We start from the raw sequence: 19,432 nt of genomic DNA, 5'->3' as shown, positions 1-19,432 counted from the left end.
TGCCTGTGAGCTGCGTCTGACTTGCTGAAATTGTAATAAAATGTGTTTAAATGGAAATAAATACTGATGTTATGAAGACACACTGCTGTGTATGTGGAGTAGCTGTTCTGCCAGTCATAGCTGGGTGGTTACACACCTGTTTAAGACTCTCAGAATATTTCGGTACTTCTTTTGTGATGAGAGGTTGAACACTTTCCGACTATGGCCCGTGAGAGGTGCAGGACAGGTGTCAGAAGTGTGAAATTATTTTCTGTTTGTGTCGAAGAAAGGTTTAATTCAGAAAGTTTTAATAGTGAATTTTAGAAGGCTACATACGTGCATCACATGAAGTATTAAAGTGGATTTAAAAGCGTGCAAATCCTTTGGACTGTCTTATGAAATATCGATTTCTAGCTATAACTGGTTTCAATGCAACACGTGGAGTATCAGGAAATCTTAAATCGTGTAAATAGACGAAGTTTTTTCAAGTTGGGTTTTGTTTGTCCTTTTTTAGCATTTGGAGTCGCGGGTGCCGTTCCTCAAGTTGAGGGCAGGGTTCTTAATATTACTAAATATTGCTAGCAGTTTGTGACATTATGAAACAGTAACCGTAGCACAGCTGTTTTATTATGTTAGGTCTGGCTGCTTCCCAGGATTTCTCAGAAATGGCAAACATAATTTGCCAAAATGGCATCCACATGCACTTAGATATTGCCAGGTTTTTCGGGCGTGCTGCCACACTCTGTGCTGGCCCAGCAGTTATATTTTTTTCACCGTGATCAGAATTTCAAATGACTCAGTATTGGCAGTGCGGGTATTTTGAATAAACAACTGTGATGTGTGGGGAGTCCTCTGGAGATGGGTTTTCACAGCGCGCAGGCTGCTCTCAAAATTCTTCTATAGGTCGTGTGGCCCTCTTCAAATAATTTCTGCTCCACCTGTCTGGCTGAATGGCTTTCGTGTGCTCAAGTGGAACAGGCACAGAGGAAAATCTTTCTGCATAGTTGGATTTGATTCAGTGTCAGTTTTAAAGGATGAATGACTATTTCCATTGGTAAACCTCAAATCTCTCTAGTGTGTTCCGCTTCGGGTTAAAAAAGAAAAAATCGGCTGATTTCTTGGTATTCCTTGTCCACCCTTTTGTAAACGGTGGGAAAGCACAGATATTGAGTGGTTCCGGTGATTTTAATTCAATTTTACAGGCTGAAAGTTTCTCTTAAAACACTAATAAATAACCTTGACAGAGAATTCCAAGGAAGCAGGGCTGAGAAATATTTTGGCTTTAAAATCAGGACCATATTCTGAAAACGGTTTAATCAGAATTGGGCTATAGAAAAACCAGGCAAGCTCAATAGCCAAGAAAAATGGTCAAGTTTTGCTTCAAGTCTAGGTGTAATGAGCTGCTCTCACTGAATGTTTGTGAGGATTTTAGATGCCTGTGAAGATCCATACGTTCAGGATATTTCATGTACATATTGATCTCTACAGAATGCAGTAATTGCAAATCTGATGAGGCTTGGGAGCTTCATGTGCTTCTGCAACATCAGGACTAAATACTCAGATCTGGTCCTTTCCAAGAGCTAAGTAATAATTTATAAATTAAAACCCTGCAATTTAGGAATGGTTTTGTAGGCTCTTAAAACTTCTAAAACAAAAAAGTCTATGTAAAATAAAACATTTTATTTTGTATTTTATATGGATGAGCTGCCAAATCTCCAAAGCTGAGTGTTGTCTTTGTCCACTGGGAAAACGCAGGAAGGTGGATCAGCGGGGAAAGCCGGAGCTTGACTCGGTCCTAATATAGAAAGGTTTATGCATAGAGGGGATGCAGGTGGTTCAGTCCGTAGCTCTTTGATAAAGGAGCAGTTGATGCCACTGGATGATCACTCTGTAGGTTGGTCACTTCTGTTAAAAACTGCATCTTCTTTTAGAGAGGAAGAATGAAAAACTCAAGGCAGTGTTGATATATCAAGTACACCTGTAATAACACTCCTCTTGCTGCTGTTTTTCAGGATTGCATGACTTGTCCAATCAGTTCTCCGGGGACCTGCAGTGGTGTGTGACGGGATATCGCTGCCTGGTTCTGAATGATGTCAGAGCAGGATCTGGCAGATGTTGTTCAGATTGCTGTGGAAGACTTGACTCCAGATAACCCAGGTACGGTAGGATTGGTAGTCATGGCCTGAGAAAGATCGTTTGAAGTATTGCCCATGAACAAGGTGCAAATCACTGTTGAACTTCTCTTAAAAATGTAAAGCAGTGCTGCAGATTTTTTTTTTCTGAGAGGCATTTAAATAGCTTAACTCGTATATCTTTAATACTCTTCAGATCAGATTATCTTTTTATTTTACTTTTCTTTTAAAGGCTTTATTGCCTGGGCCTTTTTTGTGCACAGGTAGACTAGTGCCGAAAACTTGGAATGAAATATGCCCTGCAGCAGTGTTTTGTTTTTTCTCCGCATGAAATATATGTTTCAGGCTTTCCCTCAAATGAAAACTATCACCCATCTGTTATCAATTGTTGTCTTACTTGTAAAACAGTTTATCTCATACATTATTAACATTCTTTGTATATATAACAAAATGACAGTAAAATAAAAAAACCCCCATGCTTCTGAAAGCAAATGTTGTCATATCACTTGGTTAGAACTTGACCTTCTAAGCAAAAATGTGTTGTGGTCAGCTACAGTCATTGATGGGATAAATGTTTTTAGAAAAGCAGTAAACCATTGTCATGTATTTAACAAAACCCAAGTAAGTGTAAAAGAATACATACAGTATGTGCTTATAAATAAATGCCTTTTAGATTTCTTTGGTTTATCAATTTGATGTATTTTTAATTTGGGACTTGTGCTAGTGTATTATAAACTATGACAGTGCTTATGTCTCTTTGCAGTTGTGTTGGAGAATCATGAAGTGACAGATGATGATGTAGAGCCTGGTCTGAAACGTCAGCGGATAGAAATTAACTGCCAGGATCCCTCTATTAAGGTTGTGATAATGCCTTTTTCTGGTTTTATTCGCAATACCAATTAAGTTAACTTTCTTGGGGAATATATCAAAAGAATGTAAAATAAACAGTTTATGCATAATACTGGAATTATACATAGCTCTCTTGTAAATGTTTGTTTTTGTGCATAAATTTTAAAATCGGCACGATTGGCTAACCTTCCAGTGTAAAACCAGTAGCAGGAATTTGATATGCAATATAAAATGTCATCAGAATTAGTCCATTGACTCAAAACATTGCTATTGGCATATTTTTCTAATTAACTGAATGAATTTCACCTACAAGATAAACTTGGGCATGTGTTTTTGTTACAATTTGTAGATACTTTCAGCATGTTTTAAGTTATTTTAAGCTAACAACCTTTTCCTAATAGCTAAGTCATGTTTGGTTCAGGGTTTTCTGTCCTTGCACACCTTCCCCAGCTGTTCTCACTGCTGTGCTTTAGGTGATGCTTTGATCTTGGAACATGAGCATGTGAATAGTATTTTCCTGCCCCGCACATTAAATAGTATGTAATTCTGTGTTTTTGAAATGACGGTGGAAACTGGAGCTCCGTATTGGAAGAGCTGCGCTGTAAACCAGCTGGATTAGCTGTGTTCCTTGTAATGCCACAAGGTGGCACAGCTGCTGTTTGCACAGGAGAATGTGTGTAATGTTCCCCTCGAACGGCCTGTTTTTCCCAAGAGAAACCAAGTAGAATATGATTTCTATTGAATAAAATTGCTTAGGAAAACACATTTTATTTATTTGCTTTTCTTGCTTTGCTGTTCAGGAGAAAACTGAAGTGAGCGGCATTAATTGTGTCTGAGGTTATTTGTGTTGATATAATTTCCACCTAATCATCTAAATTTATCTGTTTGGGCAGGGAAAAAAAAAAATCTTACTTCACTTTATCCAGGACAATGCGTTCATTGATTTATAATCCTTTTGTTTTTCCATGTATTGAATGAAAGGCTTTGGCATGTCATTCTGAATGATTTTGTGGTGTATGAAATCACACTAACAAAGTGCTTAGGTGAAAATGTGTTTGGCTCAGGTGCTTTTGGCTTCTAAATAAAGATCTGGAGGAATTTGAGAATGCTGAAATGCTTCTGGATGTCATCAGTTTTGTACGTGGCTGAATTTTGTCACTAGGCACACTGCTGGTTCCTTTAGGATTGTTTTCCAGTCAAATTTATCTGGAGCATCCTTATGTGTATGTTGCTGAAGATTAATGCCTAAGTTTTTAAAATAATTTTCTTTGCATTCTCCCGTTTCTAGTCATTCCTGTATTCCATTAATCAGACAATATGCCTGCGGCTGGACAGCATCGAGGCCAAGCTGCTGGCACTAGAGGCCACCTGTAAATCATTGGAAGAGAAGCTGGATCTCGTCATGAACAAACAGCACAGCCCCATCCAAGTCCCCATGGTGGCAGGTTCTCCTCTTGGTGCTACACAGACGTGCAATAAAGTCCGATGGTAAGAAAAGAACAAATTACTCATCAATGCGCTTTTAAAAAGAACATAAATCCGTTTATTTGGCATCCAGCTCTGCAGCTTTCTGTCTAGCTGTCAAGAACTCCGCTGCTTATGAATGTAGAATTAATTTATCTCAAAGATAATTTTTATACCAGTTTCATGATGTTACTTAGAGTTAGAATGAGACACTGGTCCATGGACAGTTTGCAACTATTTCCACATTTCATTTTGACTTAAACCAGACTGATTCATCCATCCTCTGGAAAAGTCTCATCAGCTATTTTAGACACGTTTTTTAGACTTGCTTTGCTTTTATTTATGTGGCTGCTTTGAGTTAATGAATTCATCATCCTTCTAATTACTTCTCATTTTATTTTTATTCATCAGAAATACAATGGAGTTTGTCTTATGTATTTGTTTTCTAAAGACTCTTGCTAGAATTTCTGTGCTTATTTGTGGTTAGAAGTTGGAAATGGAAAATCTGTTAAATAATCTACTCCACTTGGATGAAACAGCAGGTTTGACCTGCAGTACCTTATGTATGAGTTGCCTAATGTGGTTTTAAATATCTAAATCCTGATGTGCCCGTCCTTTTACCATGGACATGATTCCAGCCAGAGAAATATGCTTATCAAAAGACTCTATTGTCTAACGACTTCTCCCCCCTCATTCATGTTTTTATAGCTAAAAACACTGAATAGTTCTCTAAATAATAATTTTTTATTCTCCATTACAAAGGTGTATAGGCAACTGTCACGTCTCATACCATTGTAGTTGAGATGTACTAACTTTATCTTTTTCAGCCTGTTTTCCCCCTTTTCCATTTAATTTTTCTTCCAAGTGGGTGCTGTGTCTGCATTGACCTGTGGTTTTGAAGGCTGCGCAGTCACACACTGAAGAGGTCAATTATGGCTGAGTTCTGTATCAAAAGAAATAAAGTACAGGGAATAACTGTTTGGATCACAGAGCAAGTCACTGAAGTATCACACCAACGTTTTCACTAAGTACTCTTAATGAATAATTATTTCTCCAGAAACCCTCTTTAAATCATTTAAGTCATGTTCCGTGAATGCTTTGTAAATTGTACTACTTGGAGTTTCTTATGGAATTTGTCAGACCTGAGGTTATTTTTTTAATTCTGTAGCCACTGGAAATCTGTCCTGTGTGTTAATGGGGAGCTTGGTGTTTAATGTTTTGGTTTGTGTGTACAAATTTATGATGACAACTTCTCAGTCTGAACGTAATTTAGATAGAAGTCTTGAAGACACTAAGATTTTCTACCCCAGGTATTTGTTAGTGTTGGTAGGAAGTCGCCCGTTATCAGATGTATCTGGCCAATAGAACACTGAGGGTTTTTTGTTTTTAGCAGTTATGGCCTATATGACTCAAAAGAAAATAATTAGAGGTGTGTGGGTTTAACTTGGCATTAGCAACACTTCAGTTTCACGTTTCACTGAATTCCCAGTCTCTCATTCATAAGAACCGTTATCACTTGATAATTTACAATTAAACTCTGCATAGAGTGTTCTTTTGTATGAGCTCAGTATTGGCTTCCTCTTCCCCTTACGTTGCAGATGGCAGTGGGGAGCTGCAAGCAGGAGTTGGTATTTTGGGTAGTGATCTTCAGATTCTGCATCCGAAGGGGATTTTTCAACCTCCTTCTCCTCTTCCTGCCACTGCAACAACACCGGGTTTGCTGCTTTACCAGAAACATTGTAGTTAGCAAAGGCATGTCAACCAGATGGTGCTACGCTGCCATGAAAGCAAACTCTTGTTCTTTTTCTGATAAATACCTTAGGCTTTGATCTTTTCTCTTCCACTCTACAGTGAATTTTGTTTACAGTTTTTCTGGTAATTTAGTTACTTGACTTCATTTGGTGCAGGTTTAACAGAGTCAAAATTTGTTTTACAGCAGTGCACACAATAAAGTGTATTAACTGTGCGCTATAAATTCACACAGTTTGATTGCTTTGTGCTATTTGTGCTTTTCAAATTAATTTCCTACGACTTGTCAGTTTGAAATATGCTTAGGTGGGCATGTGAAAATGAGGGCAACTTGGCCAGAGGAGCTGTCTTCTGTGTCAGCTGCTGGTGGAATTGAGTATTTCCAGCCTGGGCGGTGAGTTCAGAGCCTGCACAGGGGCTGCCTTGTGAGCGATGTGGAATTTTGGGCTGTGTGCAGCACTGTCCCTGGCTGGGTGTACAATGCAGTGATCAATGCAATCTGTCCGTATCACTGCATTAGTGGTCTCTTCCAACCAAAGCGATTCTATGATTAGGCAGGCCAGACTCTTGCTTTGTGTAATGGTTGTCAGATTTACGTTCAATGCTAAGTTGTCTTTTCTAGTAAACTTAACACATTGATTTAGTGGGATAACTCGTACCTTTTTTGCCTGCCAAGCTGTTGTTTCCAAGTTTAAAAAATTCTTATTAGTGAACTGAACCAGAAGTTTTAATGGAGACTTGCAGTATATGAGGAACCACCCACCCCATGTTACGATCTGCCAGGACAGAGATGCAGTGCATTTTAGCCTCTTGTTCTGCTTTCTGTCTCTTTATTAAACACATGAGGGATGATAGGTGTGGAAATCTTCCAACACCCTTTTCTGGGTATGTGATTTTTGGAGGCTTGCCGATGTTTCTTGGAAAACTACAAAATGTTGAATTCGGAAGTGACAGTGCTGCCTACTGCTCTTAATGTTTTGTGTGAGTACATCTTCATGAAAGCCGGATTGTGTTCTCAGTTCTTTTGTTCTTATTGTTTACTCTGATCCACTGTTATGGTACTTCATTATATACAGACTAATTGCAGCGCAGATAAGGAATAAAGGGTACGTGGTACTGTGTAATGAATAATTTGTATGAGAGTTAAGATACAGAGGAACAGTAGTTTAGATCTCCAAGTAAGAAGTGTAAGCTACAGCAAAAACTAACCGGAGGAAACTCCTTTTGAAAGGAAGTAATTCCAAATTTATGAGATGGAAAATGTTTTGGAGGAAAAAGTCCAGGACACTTCCTGATGTGGGGTTTGGAATCTTCATCCTATTGCACAGCAGCAACACATGGAGGTGGTGCTGTGAGTAACACTGGGACCTTTCAGAGTTTCTGTTAGTGGGCTGTAGTGTTTGGGCTCATCCTTACCCCAGCCATAGTGTTTAGTGTTTTAAATCTCTCAGACCTCTTTCTTTTCGTCAGATTTGGTCATCACAATGAAATGTATTATTTGGGATTGGAGAAACAACATGATGGTAAATCTAGTTTTATTTGAGAGGAAAAAAAAAAAAGAATTTTATCAAATATTTTCTCAATGTTTGGTGGCTGCTGCTTAAAAATACATAGTTGTCAGGATCACCCACAAAGACACAGTCTTAATATAGAGTGTCTTAAATTTCTTTCTTGGAGTAAAGGCTGTCAGGAGGTTTCAGAACTAGTGGAATGGATGGCAAAAATCCTTAGATTGCGCAGAGTTATGTTGAGCTATATGGAGCTTGAAAAGAGCCAAGAACAGTAGCAAAGTAATGTGATAAATTAGTAACGGAGTGCGTGTACTGTCCTGATGTTCTGAGCTGTGTCTGCCTTTGTGCAGCTTTGGTACAGCCATGCTTTCCCCTGTCTGTGACATTTCCTGGCATGGTTATTAAAAATCTCTAATTTCTTTTCTTGATGAGGTACCATGCTGGTCAAAAATTCCAGTAGCTGCTGAAAGTTTCTTGGATAAGAGAACTGGTGCAATGCCCGGTGGCCTGTCAGTGTGGCAGCCTCAAATGATAGGTTTGAAATTTAGTGTGTGCCCAGGTCTTGAGTTTTATAAATTGATGAACACGCAGTGTGACAGTGCGACTAAAATATTTCATCCATGTTTTAGAGAAAAATCTTTCATCTGAAAGATTTTAGTCCAGAAACTCTGTTATTTTTGTCAGTGTCTTTCCATTAATCATTTTTCTGAGCGGCTAAGCCCGAGTATGAATCGTTAAGGTTGATTGCTTCAGATAGCATAGGAATTTGTTTTGGTTTCACAGAACTCTCCATCATTTGTTTTTATGGATCTTCTGCAAATGCTACACTGTACAATTCTGCTCTGTTACTCTGGAAATTTTTGGTAAATAGGTGTAATTGGGAGCAGTTTGAAAAAATGTGTTAAATTTGGATAGGATTTAAATTTAAAATGGATATTTTTTTCATGCTTAATAATAGAAGTATTTCTGAGGAAATGCAGAAATTCATGGGTAAATGGAGTTTTCCTTCAGATTTTTTTGAGCCTTTTTCAGGGTGCAGTTGAAATACAGACCACACACATCTGGTTCTTTACTGTGAGCGTTTGTGGCCAATGATGAAAGGTACTGATCACTAAGGGTGGAGGTAGAATTGCGTGTGTTTGTGTCCTTGGTGGGAACTGGAGAGTTAAATGGAATTGCAGAGTTTAATGCACTCAGGTTTTGTTCAAAGAGCTCATAGAGTGGCCTTGGACAAGCCGTGTTGGTGGGTTAGACATCAGCTTATTAAAGTGGAGCTCATTAGTCTCGTCCGCAGTTAATTGTGTGTTGGTTGGTTTCAGAAAACAGAGTTTGTCTTTATCTTAAGCTACAAAATACTTTTTTACATGCTAAAAGAGAAGCATTGATGCAGTTGTATACCAGAAGGAATGTATGGACTTGCTTTATTTTTGTAGGTGTTGATCATTAATATATTTGTTTTACCGTTAAGTTTAATCAACAGGGTGTATTAGGTTTTGAAGAGCAAGATTTGTTCTTTTGCTTTGTTTGCAATGTGCCAATTGGCAAAACCTTTTGGCTTCAGAGTTGCCAAGCTCCAGTTCGGTGTTTCTGCTGTGTGATTGTTTCTTTGATTACAAGTGATTTTTGTTGTCAAATAATGCGAAGTTGAAAACTGAGATGATTTCAAATGAAGTTGTGAAGCAGGGAGATGTGGCTTGGACAGAATTGTAGGGTGACTGTTCTTGATTTAGCAAAATTATTGTTGTTCCTGCATAAAGCCTTTAGGAAAACCAAACAAACCTAAAGAAATGTAATCAAGGTATTGGTATAATAAAACAAAATAGCTAGAATTCTATTTTTTAAAAAATCAATATATTTTCTGTGAGTTAAAAACCCCTTGATGAACCTCATTTAACGTTTCCAGGTGTTGAATAGCTTTTTCTTTTTTGTCACATGTTTAGCGTAAGGTTTTCTGTAGATTATACTAAACTATTCTGCTATGCTAATTCAGGCTTTAAAAAAGAATAGTAATTCTTCAGTTCTTATTGCTAAATAGCGGCTGTGGAGTCTCTGGGGTGTATAATTAACCTCCTGCCCACATTTGCTGAAGTTGATACTGTAAATCATTAGGTGATGTGAACAACCATCCAAGTTATGACTATTCTTTCTTTCTTTTTTTTTTTTCAGTTCAGTGATAAATTAACGTTGTAAACCTTTGGGATTGTTACTTTCTTTAAATGAAGTTAAGAGCTAATTGTCCCTTCCTGAAAAGACACCCTTTCCAGGTCTGAAGAGCCTCCATTTGCAGATTTTTAAGTAGCCAGTTTGAAACAAAGCATGAATTGAGGAGCACAGTATCCTGATGAAAGATGGTATATGGTTTATTTTCTAGTTGCAGGTACATTATTCTCCCTGCTGTGAGCCTGATCTCATGCACTGAACCATAGGCCTGAAATAATATTTCCCTGGGAGCAGATTCTGTCCTCAGGACAACCCAGGCAGGTCAGCAAAAGGTGGAAAATTAACCCTGTTTTGGGGGGGTGAGCGGCAGTGGAGCGTTACAGATAATGTCTTGAAAATACAATCAGCGATTTGGGGTGTTAATCAGAATGTATTATAAAGATTTTATTTGGAGAAGCTTTGGAGTTCTTCAGTTTTTCAGAAATTCGTGGCACTTTCTACAAGCGAGGCAGGTTTATTTATCCTGCAGGATATTTTCATTTGGAGCTCTGTCTGGGGCCTCACCCCGCACAGTCTTTAGTGCAAACCTTGAAGTCTGGGAGGGGCTGACAAAAACACAACTGAACTTTTGTCATTGTTTTGGCCTGAACCCTGTGCTATCCATAAATTAACAGCCTTCCCCCGTCACTTGCTGTCATCAGTCAATGATGCTGTGTGCAAACATTTATTTTAAATTACCAGTTTGAGTGTCATGTCTGTAGCTTCAGCCAGTAAGAGTTCTGTTTCAAATGAAAGGGTTTGTTTGGGGAGGAATGGAGGGTGATGGTGCTGCCCTGGTGTCAATGGCTCTTTCATGCTGTTCTTGTCTGGCTATGGAGGGGTTGTTGGAAAATCACTCAATTGTCTCCTCCATTTTCACCACCTTCATTACACTCACAATTAGGGAACAAAGTCGATATGAACACAATGAAAACTTGATGACTTGAGAGGATTTTACCCCTTCTTATGAATTTAAAGATTTTGTTCAGAATCTCAGGTTTCTTGAAGAGCACATAAATGCAAGCAAAATTTTTATATTTTGATAAAATCTTCCTGGTAAAGTGGAAGCTTGGCTAAGAGAGCCAGAATTTGAACTTCATTCATAATTGCATCTATTAGTCCACAATGCTCTTACTTTTCCTGCCTTCTTGGGTTTCTCTTTTCAGTTCTATCATCTCCTGTTGTGTGATCTGTGTTTTTTCTTCTTATTTTTTATTTATTTTCTTTTTAAACCTTACTGCGAAACGGGTTATAACGTTTTTTCTTACACATTCATTCATGTATAAACACACACACATACTTATCTCTAAATTATGATTCTATCTTGCATTCCGAAATTCAGTGTATGAAACGGAATGTATCACGTACAGGAGTTCTTGGATTAGACGTCGGCCCCTCTTTCTTTATCCAGGGCTGTGTAGTGTTAGTTTGGCTGCAGTATGAAAACAATACTTGACATCTTTGATTCCCTGCAAACCATGTTTTCCAAACTCTTCTAATTTGTCACAAGAACTTACCAGCCTCAACATCTTGAGGTTGATTCTGGTCCTTCACTAGTAAGAATATTGATTTACATCTTCATATTTTACTTGTATTGAAACAGCTGGTTCGTGTAGAAGTACCTGCTACAAATCAAGTGGACTTCTGTGCTTCATTATATTTAGGATCAATACAGCTTTATATTGAAAATGGTTTTAGAACGCTCATGGCTGTGATTTTTATCGTTATTTACTGTGTCCTGTATGATCTACAGCAGCAGTGCTGCAAACACTGGAATTCTTGCTTTGGGTATTTATGCTGGAGACTGCCATATTCTGAATTAAACTCGTCCTGTTGATTGTCTGTCTACTTTTTGTTACAGACCATCAGCAAGTGCTCTAACTTTCATGTATCAGTGTTTGAAGGTTTTACATTTACTCTCTTCACTATTGGGAGTTAAAATTCACACAGGCCTAAGGAGAAATGGTGTCTTGAATTTAAGAAGCTTGTACACCAGTGTTCTCATTGGAATTTTGCATTCCATTATTGTTGCATGGAGATATTGAAGAGCCAAGTGTTTAGTAATTTGTTGCTGGGATTTGATAAATCCAGAAAAAATGCGTAACTTCCCCATAGCATTTAAGTTGAGAGAGCAAGGTCAGTTATGGAATTAAAATAATTTAATACCACCATTTCATCTGTGTTTTGGAGGGTTCAATAATTCATGCGTATATGGGATGGAACTTAATCTATAAAACTTTTCAAACTGACCATGATTTGAACTGTGTTGATTCACTCTCCCGAGTCCAATTTTTTTGAAGTTAATGGTTTTTGATGAAATATTGTTTATAAAAGTCTAATGGTTCAAATGAGAGCCCAGCAAGTAGCAGCTGATAACTTATGTCTGAGAAGTGAATGTGAAATGTGTGGCTTGAATTTTTTCAGTTGTGGTGATAGTGTTTAAAATGTGCCTGTGAGGCTTAAAACACAAGAAAGAAACTTGTAGGAAGATATAATTTTGAATTCTGAAATGTAATGCTGGGTAAGATTTTCAGCGATATACACTGAAAAGAAAGTGCTAGGTAACAGAGTTCCTTGAAGTTTTAGACAAAGGTTTCGGTCTTGTAGATGTGTTACAAGGTTTAATATTTTGCTATTTGCCATGTAACCATACAGAAACATTTCCTGGTTGTTACTTTAGCCCGTGACAAATGTGAAATCCTTTAAATATGAAGGTTTAAAGCATTGTGAGTAATTTGTGCTTGCTCTGAACCACATGTGAGCAAACAGTTTATTTATTCCCACTTTACTAATTTGCAGGAACTTTGTTCTGCATCTGAGACTTTAGTGAATCCTTTTATTTTCGTTTTGTAAAGAAAAACCTTTTGTGCAAGTTGTGACACCAAAATCAGAAATGGAGGTGTGTGCAGTGCCTTGTGGTGCAATATTTTGCTATTTGTAACAGCAAACTAAGAAACGAGAGAACCGAACGTGCGCGGAATTTGCCCCTTGTGCCAAGATGTTTTAGAAAGCAATGTCCTTTAGTTGTTAAGAGTATCTGAGAATGAAAGAGAGACGTGCATGGGGATCAGAAAGGCTTTGAGTTTTACACACAGATTTACAAGTGTAATTAGTGTCTGAGAACATTTAAACCAATTGTAGTAGTATTAAAAGTGTGGGTTAACCTGCCCCCTTGCCAAATCCCATAAGGTCACATTGGATGAGCTCTGGGAAAGCAGAACTTTAATTCCATGGTTCTGTGAGCAGGACCAGCTCTTGCGTTCAAGAAATAAAGGGTGCATGGCTTGAAATTTGGTTCAGGACAAGTGCTTTCATGTGGCTCAGGCTTTGCCTTCTACCTAAATAAGCAATTGAAAAGGGTTGTTGTGTTTAATGAAAGTTTTTACCTCCTGAATGTTGTAAAATGGCTGAAAATCAGTATTACATTTTAGTGAAACTCTAAAAATCTTGCTATATTTTGAAGCAGTGCACAGGACTATGGAAGCACATGCTACATACTGTGTATTTTCAGAAGTAATTTATCAGGCATATAATAAACAGAAGGGGGCAGAAAAGCCTTATATATTCATTTGGATTCCAGTTTTGAGAATTTAAATGTTTTTAATGTTGCAGTCACTGGAGATGCTGGGCAGTTTGAAAATGCACCAGTAAGAGCACTCCCTGGAAACTTGTCCTGTGAGTTGGGATGTTTAGTTCTGCAAGTACAACAAAACGAATGAAGAGGAGAACAGCTCATCAGTTAAAGGGGACAAGTTTTCGCCTTCCTTTGGAAAGGACAGAAATTTCAGTTACATTTCAAAATAATTTGCGGAAGAGTTTGCACTGGATGAAAGTACCAGTAATAGTATTTTTAAAAAAAACAGCGGGTCTTTCTGCTTACAGAAAATAATACATAGTAATACAGTCTGAAGAGAAATTACTTGAGGTGGTTTTGGAGCTTCCTAGTTTTACTTAAGCAAGGTGGAAAAGAGCTATTGGTGGGTTTGGAGCTTCAGAAGGATGGGGCAGCTGAATGTGCAGTGAGGGCTCAGCAAGGCTGGCGAGATGGCAAAAAGCCCATCTCCCATCTGCTTTATTTGGCAGCAGATGCTATTTCACCAATACGTTTCCAAATGTAAAAAACCCACAGTTTGGAGTCTGAGTGTCTTTCCAAAGAGAATTTTTCCTTTTTGTGGAACTGTACATTTTTGCATATCTTAGGCTCAATCTCTTTGTTCCGTATGGAAGGGTGGAGTATGAGACAGGAAATCTGCTCCCAATAACTTTCAAAATTGCATTTTTTTGTAAAAGTGAAGGATGGTGCTTCTTTACCAGCCCTTTGGGGTATATGGAAATGAAAGACCCAGTACCAGCTCTCAGAGTAGCAACATCCTTGACCTTGCTATAAAAATGTGCCTGTGGCAGCAAGTGTATATAACTGGTTGGGTAATTATGAAAAGCAAGAAAAACAGAGATACATGGTGGAAATTATTTACAAACAGGCTCTGTAAGAGCTGTGTATTTGAGTTCTGTTTGCAGGAACCTCGTGTTTTCTTTATTTGCAGTTTATCTGGTGAGGGTCGAGGCTTCAGTTACTGGAAGTAGTGTCTTGAAAGCTGGTTTATAACGCTACTTCTGTCACCCTCAAACTTCCAGCCACACCAGTCAGACTTAGGCTGATAGGGCATACTAGAATTTGTAAGGAAATCTGGAAAATAAATCTAAAAGTAGCTGACTGTATAATAAAGGATTCAAAGTCTTTGGTTTCACACAGTGTTTTCTAAACAGAGATTTCTGGTTTAGTACTAAGGCTGCAGTGGATCGTTTCATTCATAGTAACTGTGTTCAGTATCAGTCAAGCCCACACATTTTGTTATGGAAAATGAGTGTCCTTCCCTTATGGATCAGCCTCTCTCGTTGCGTGTTCAATGGCATCTTCAGCAGCAGTTCCAGAAGTTAAGGCTGGAAGAAGGGTAACAACTGTGACATTATTTCTATACTGTCATTTATCTTCTAAGAGGCTTGTATTAACCTGTTAATTGTAAGTCATGGCCTGTCCTTGTCCATAATCAGAAGTAGAAGACGACTAATTAATGCCATTTCTGATATAGTATTTTTTCAGTCCTAGTTATGTTGCTTGCATGTGGACTGAACATACTGATTTTACTGCTTTTGTGTGTCTGCTTAGGCCAAAAGGTTCTTTGCAGACTGTGTTTCGCTGTGCATTTAATTTTTATGGAGTTCAGTTGTGTTTGAAATAAGAGACTTATTTTCATTAACGAAGGAAAACCAAACAGGGTATGAAGTTGCTTGTGCTATACGTGCTGGTGTTGTAAAATCCCTGAGGTAATAAGCTTGACTTTTTCAGAGGTGGGTTCTTCGGGTCGGTTGTCATCTGGCTGTTGATGAACTAGTTGGCAACAGGTGTGGGCAATTGTGAATGATTCTGCTTCCTTGTCCAGGTGTGTTTAACTTGTCTCTGAGCAGAATAATCCACAACAGATTTTAGCAGCTTTTAAAAGGGGTTAATAAAATTGATCTTAAGGGCAGTAATTTATGTTTTTCTGATAGTCAGCCAGTTCAGGGCGCTCTCTGTAGGTAAGTCTGAGTACAATAAGCTCTACAGAAATATACGTAAATAATGTAATGTCTGACTCTTACTTGAGCTGAAAGGTTTTATTTTTTTTTCAAATGTTCCTAAACTGTTAAATGCAGCATTTATTAAAACATGCTGTTGCTTTATCTTTATTATAAATCGATTACAGCTTTCTCGGTTTTCAGATCCATCCATCTCTCCCGTGATGGCTGGTGTACTTTGGCTTGTCTTTTCACCGGACCTAATTGTTAGCGCTATCTTTATAATGTCTGCTCTGATGTTCCAGATGCAAAGAATCCAAAGATAATTTTTGATGACTGAACTCTTACTGAAGATGATGGATAACACTGCTGCTTTTCTGGCAATTGGCTACGACCAGGCGAATGCATGGTTTAGGAACATTAAAATCTTTTAACTGTTCGAGTGCCCATACCACTCAGTGCCTCACGGTGGGTGTCCCACTGGTCTCATCTTGCTGGTTTGGTTGTTGGAAAGTTTGTTCTCTCCCTGGAGATGAGGAACTGTCTTCATTTTTTTAGCATAAATCCAGTGTAATTTGGTGTATGCTTTGCCAGTTTGTGGTTTTTTTCATGTTTACCATAGTGTAAATTCATAAGTCAGTTTTCTTATTCCTGTTAGGATGGGGAATCTTAACTGCGTGTGCAGAAGGGCAAAGGAAGCAGGTGGCCATCTTTCTAAATAGCGATGAAAAGATCCAAAGGGTGTCTGTTCTTAAAGATGGACACAAGTGTTAGTGAAAGATAAAAAAGAAAAAAAAAGTCTCCTTGCCAGCCTTGCTTTTCTTAGGGCTGTGCTTGGGTGGACCTACCATCCTCATCTCCTCCCTTTCTGCAGCTCATTCCGGAACATGTGCCAGAGGAGGACGTGAAGGAGATCAGCACATGTTCTGTGGGTTTTGCCGTGACCTCCAATTATAAATATGAGAAAGAGCAGCGCACGTGGATGGTGCCACCTGAACGGTTATGAGCTCAGCTCTGTCTCCAAGCTCTGATTTGCTTGTTTTCAATGTTCACGTGTGCAAAGGAGGCTCAGAAATGCCCAAAACAGAGGAAACTCTTGTTTATCTTTTTAACTGGTTGAGCACTGCTATAAATATTCCATTAACTAGTCTATGGAAGTGTGTCTAAGAGAAGAAGAATGTCTGAAAATTTCAATCTGAGTTTTTCCACAAGTAATTTTCATCCATTTGGAGAAACGCTTTTGATCGTGTACCTTGTGGAAGATAGAAATGTCAGTTAGTTCCTTTTGCTTTATCTTTCTTTCTAAATGAAAACCTCATCTGGAGAGAGGAGGAGACATCGATCGTCCTGGTATTGCCAAAAGTTCTTTTATGTCATTGCTGCGTTCTGTGCAATTGACAGGTTATTGGCAGTGAAAACCCAGCAGTTAAACTAATGATCATATCTATGACTCGCACGTTTTCCATACTGAACGTTACCTTTGGCAGCAATTTTCTTATGCAAAATATAGAACGTCCTTTTATATTAAAAAAAACAAAGGCAGAAACTAAATATGCACACTTGAAAGTCGTTTATTGTTGTTAGAAATATATTCACCTGTCACTTAAGAGATTATTTGGTAAGCTGCATCTAAAGAAATTCTGTAGGTTGCATGCATTTTGAATTTTTTTACTAAGTTGTGTCCAAGAATAGGCAGATTGCAGCACCAGGCTCTCCAAGTTCCGATGCTGACGGGGAAAGGAATCTGTGAACACAACTGGAAACAGCGGGGTCTGGACTCCCCCTGACCCCTCGGAGTATTTTCTTTCCATCTTCTTCATGAATATAATACTGGCAGTGCTCATAGGAACAATTGCTTCATTTGGGATCTGATTGAATATCAGCAGCTTTCCTCCTGCTTCTTCCTGACCTTTGTTTTCTGTATTTTAGTACATGAATAGTAATTAAAGTTGATTCATCTTCAGTGTGAGATGTACAGACTGGAAAAAAGGAATTAGGATAATCCAGTATAAGGATACATGAGGCTGTGTAATATTTAATGGTTTCCTGTGATGGACTTTGTCAGGCTGGCCCAGGGTTTTGAATTGACATAAAATTCCTTATTTAATTTTGTGTATATTCAGCAGATTTCTTACTGTTTTCTCTGTTTAAAGTAAATGAGTGAATCTGAAAGCAGAGAATGGAACATTTCACGGGGAAGTTACTGGGAAGCAAATTCTGGTATCTGCAGGGAATGTCTGGATATCTGCTTGTCCTGTGTATGAACGGGGCTCTAAGACAATCCTCTGAAACTCTCCTTTTCAAACGTAATGGAGCCTTTTTGCATTGGTCCCAATTGTTACTTCTTTTTCTTCCAGATAAGTAACCGCTCAAGTTTCACAGCATCAGCTCTGAAAAATTTCCCCCTCAAGCTGCCTTGTTGTCAGAATTTGTCAGCAAATTGTGGCCGTTCTTGTTCTGGGTAGAGCAAAGGCCAGAACTGTAGTTTCTTAGTTCATATTTAGGATGTTTTGAATGGAAAGGCCTTTTCATCCTCCTCGTGCAGACTGCTTTGGAAAGCGTCATTCTTCAGGAGTTAAGCATTGAACATAAATTAATTTTCCTTTAGGACTGAAAAAGAGTTGAGTGAATTTTACTGGAGTCTTTGTGTTAGTAGGTACAAACCACAAAAATAATCTTTTATCCAACACTGGTAATAGACAAGAAACTTGATTCAGTAATTTTCAGACTAGATGCAGGGTTCCTACTCAGGTAGATGAATCACTGAGAAGGGTTAATTGGTGGTTGTAGGTTTGTTGTGCTGTGCCAAACATTTCCAAAAGCTGGTTTTGGCTGTTCTCTACCTCTGTGGTTTTTGCGTGACTCCATTTTTCTCTTCAAAACACATCTCAGATTCTTTGAGTCCTTGCTAACAGTTTATTTCCAAATGGAGAACAATTGATGGGCAACTGGGCAGTTGCTGTGGCTTGTTACAGAGATTTGATTTGTGTTTGTGGGATCTGGTTTTGCCTTTGTTCTGTTTAGCCAGGAAAACACATCTCAGGAAAATGATATGTTGGTGGCTCCTCCCAAAATAACAGTGAAGGTAGATTTTTCCTGTTGATAATCCATTCTACTAACTGAGGAAAGTTAGTTCTTAGAGAGGAACCAGTGTTGTCATGGGTGTTTTTTTAGGGATGCATTTGGAAAAAAATGTTTATGTGTTGAAGTAAGCAAGCTTGACCATAGATGGGTGCATTGAAGAGGGGATAAATCTGTGCTGGTGGGTTGTATAAAAGTACTTCCTTATTCTAAATTTGCTTAAACTACTTACATACCATTGGCTTACTTCTAGATATTGTCTTCCTTAAAAATGAATATTCTTAAAAAGGCAAAACCCCCCCAACCTCTTCCTTATTTTATGTCCAATTTTAGGCTAAGCCTCTTTTTCAAATATAAACTTAATAGGACCAAAATCCTAAGGACTTAAAAAGTGTAATTTTATTGCATTTATCTCTACAGCTGAAATTAATTATTCAGAGTGTTCATTAAAAATAAGCTTTTGTAAGTGACATTTTAAACAGGCATTCAGAAGTGATTGCGAGGAAGATGGTGATAAAGAGCAGTGTCTAAAAGGAAGCATCAAATTCTTGAACATTTTAAACTGGTCTGTAAAAAGTTCAAATGTCACCATTTGGACAGTTTGGGAAATAACAAGAACACGTTGCTGGGGCACTGACGACATTGCCATGGATCAGTGTTTTATCAAGGATTTGGTGTGGGATTTTTTAAAGATGAGATTCTGGCATTGAGCTGCCATTTCTTTTTTTTAAGTGGTAAGAAATGTGTGAGGTTTTTCCCCTCTTGATAACATAGAAAATTTGGAAAAGGTGACTCTGGTAGCATCATAACCCCTTGTACTCTAGATAGCAACTAAAAACACCCAACGAAAAGCCTCCATTTATTGCTTAATACAATCTGAACTGCACATCCCCGTGAAAAGCCGTCGCACAT

At 38.3% G+C, this 19,432-nt stretch overlaps 1 protein-coding gene across 4 annotated transcripts in view; it reads left to right on the top strand.

Annotated features, from left to right (window-relative positions):
* Positions 1-19,432, top strand: part of BANP (BTG3 associated nuclear protein) — a 129,885-nt gene that overhangs the window by 7,737 nt on the left and 102,716 nt on the right. For all 4 annotated transcript variants that reach the window (XM_065848137.2, XM_071814565.1, XM_071814566.1 and 1 more), the window contains exons 2-4: positions 1,992-2,136; positions 2,875-2,969; positions 4,249-4,448. In XM_065848137.2, the coding sequence (XP_065704209.1) occupies positions 2,067-2,136; positions 2,875-2,969; positions 4,249-4,448 (365 nt within the window). In that variant the 5' untranslated portion in view covers positions 1,992-2,066. The remainder of the gene's footprint in view (positions 1-1,991; positions 2,137-2,874; positions 2,970-4,248; positions 4,449-19,432) is intronic.

The sequence above is a fragment of the Patagioenas fasciata genome, chromosome 13 (assembly GCF_037038585.1).
Source record: "Patagioenas fasciata isolate bPatFas1 chromosome 13, bPatFas1.hap1, whole genome shotgun sequence".
Classification (NCBI taxonomy): Eukaryota; Metazoa; Chordata; class Aves; order Columbiformes; family Columbidae; genus Patagioenas; species Patagioenas fasciata.
Note: the sequence above shows the minus strand (reverse complement) of the source record. Positions and strands in the feature narration are given on the sequence as shown.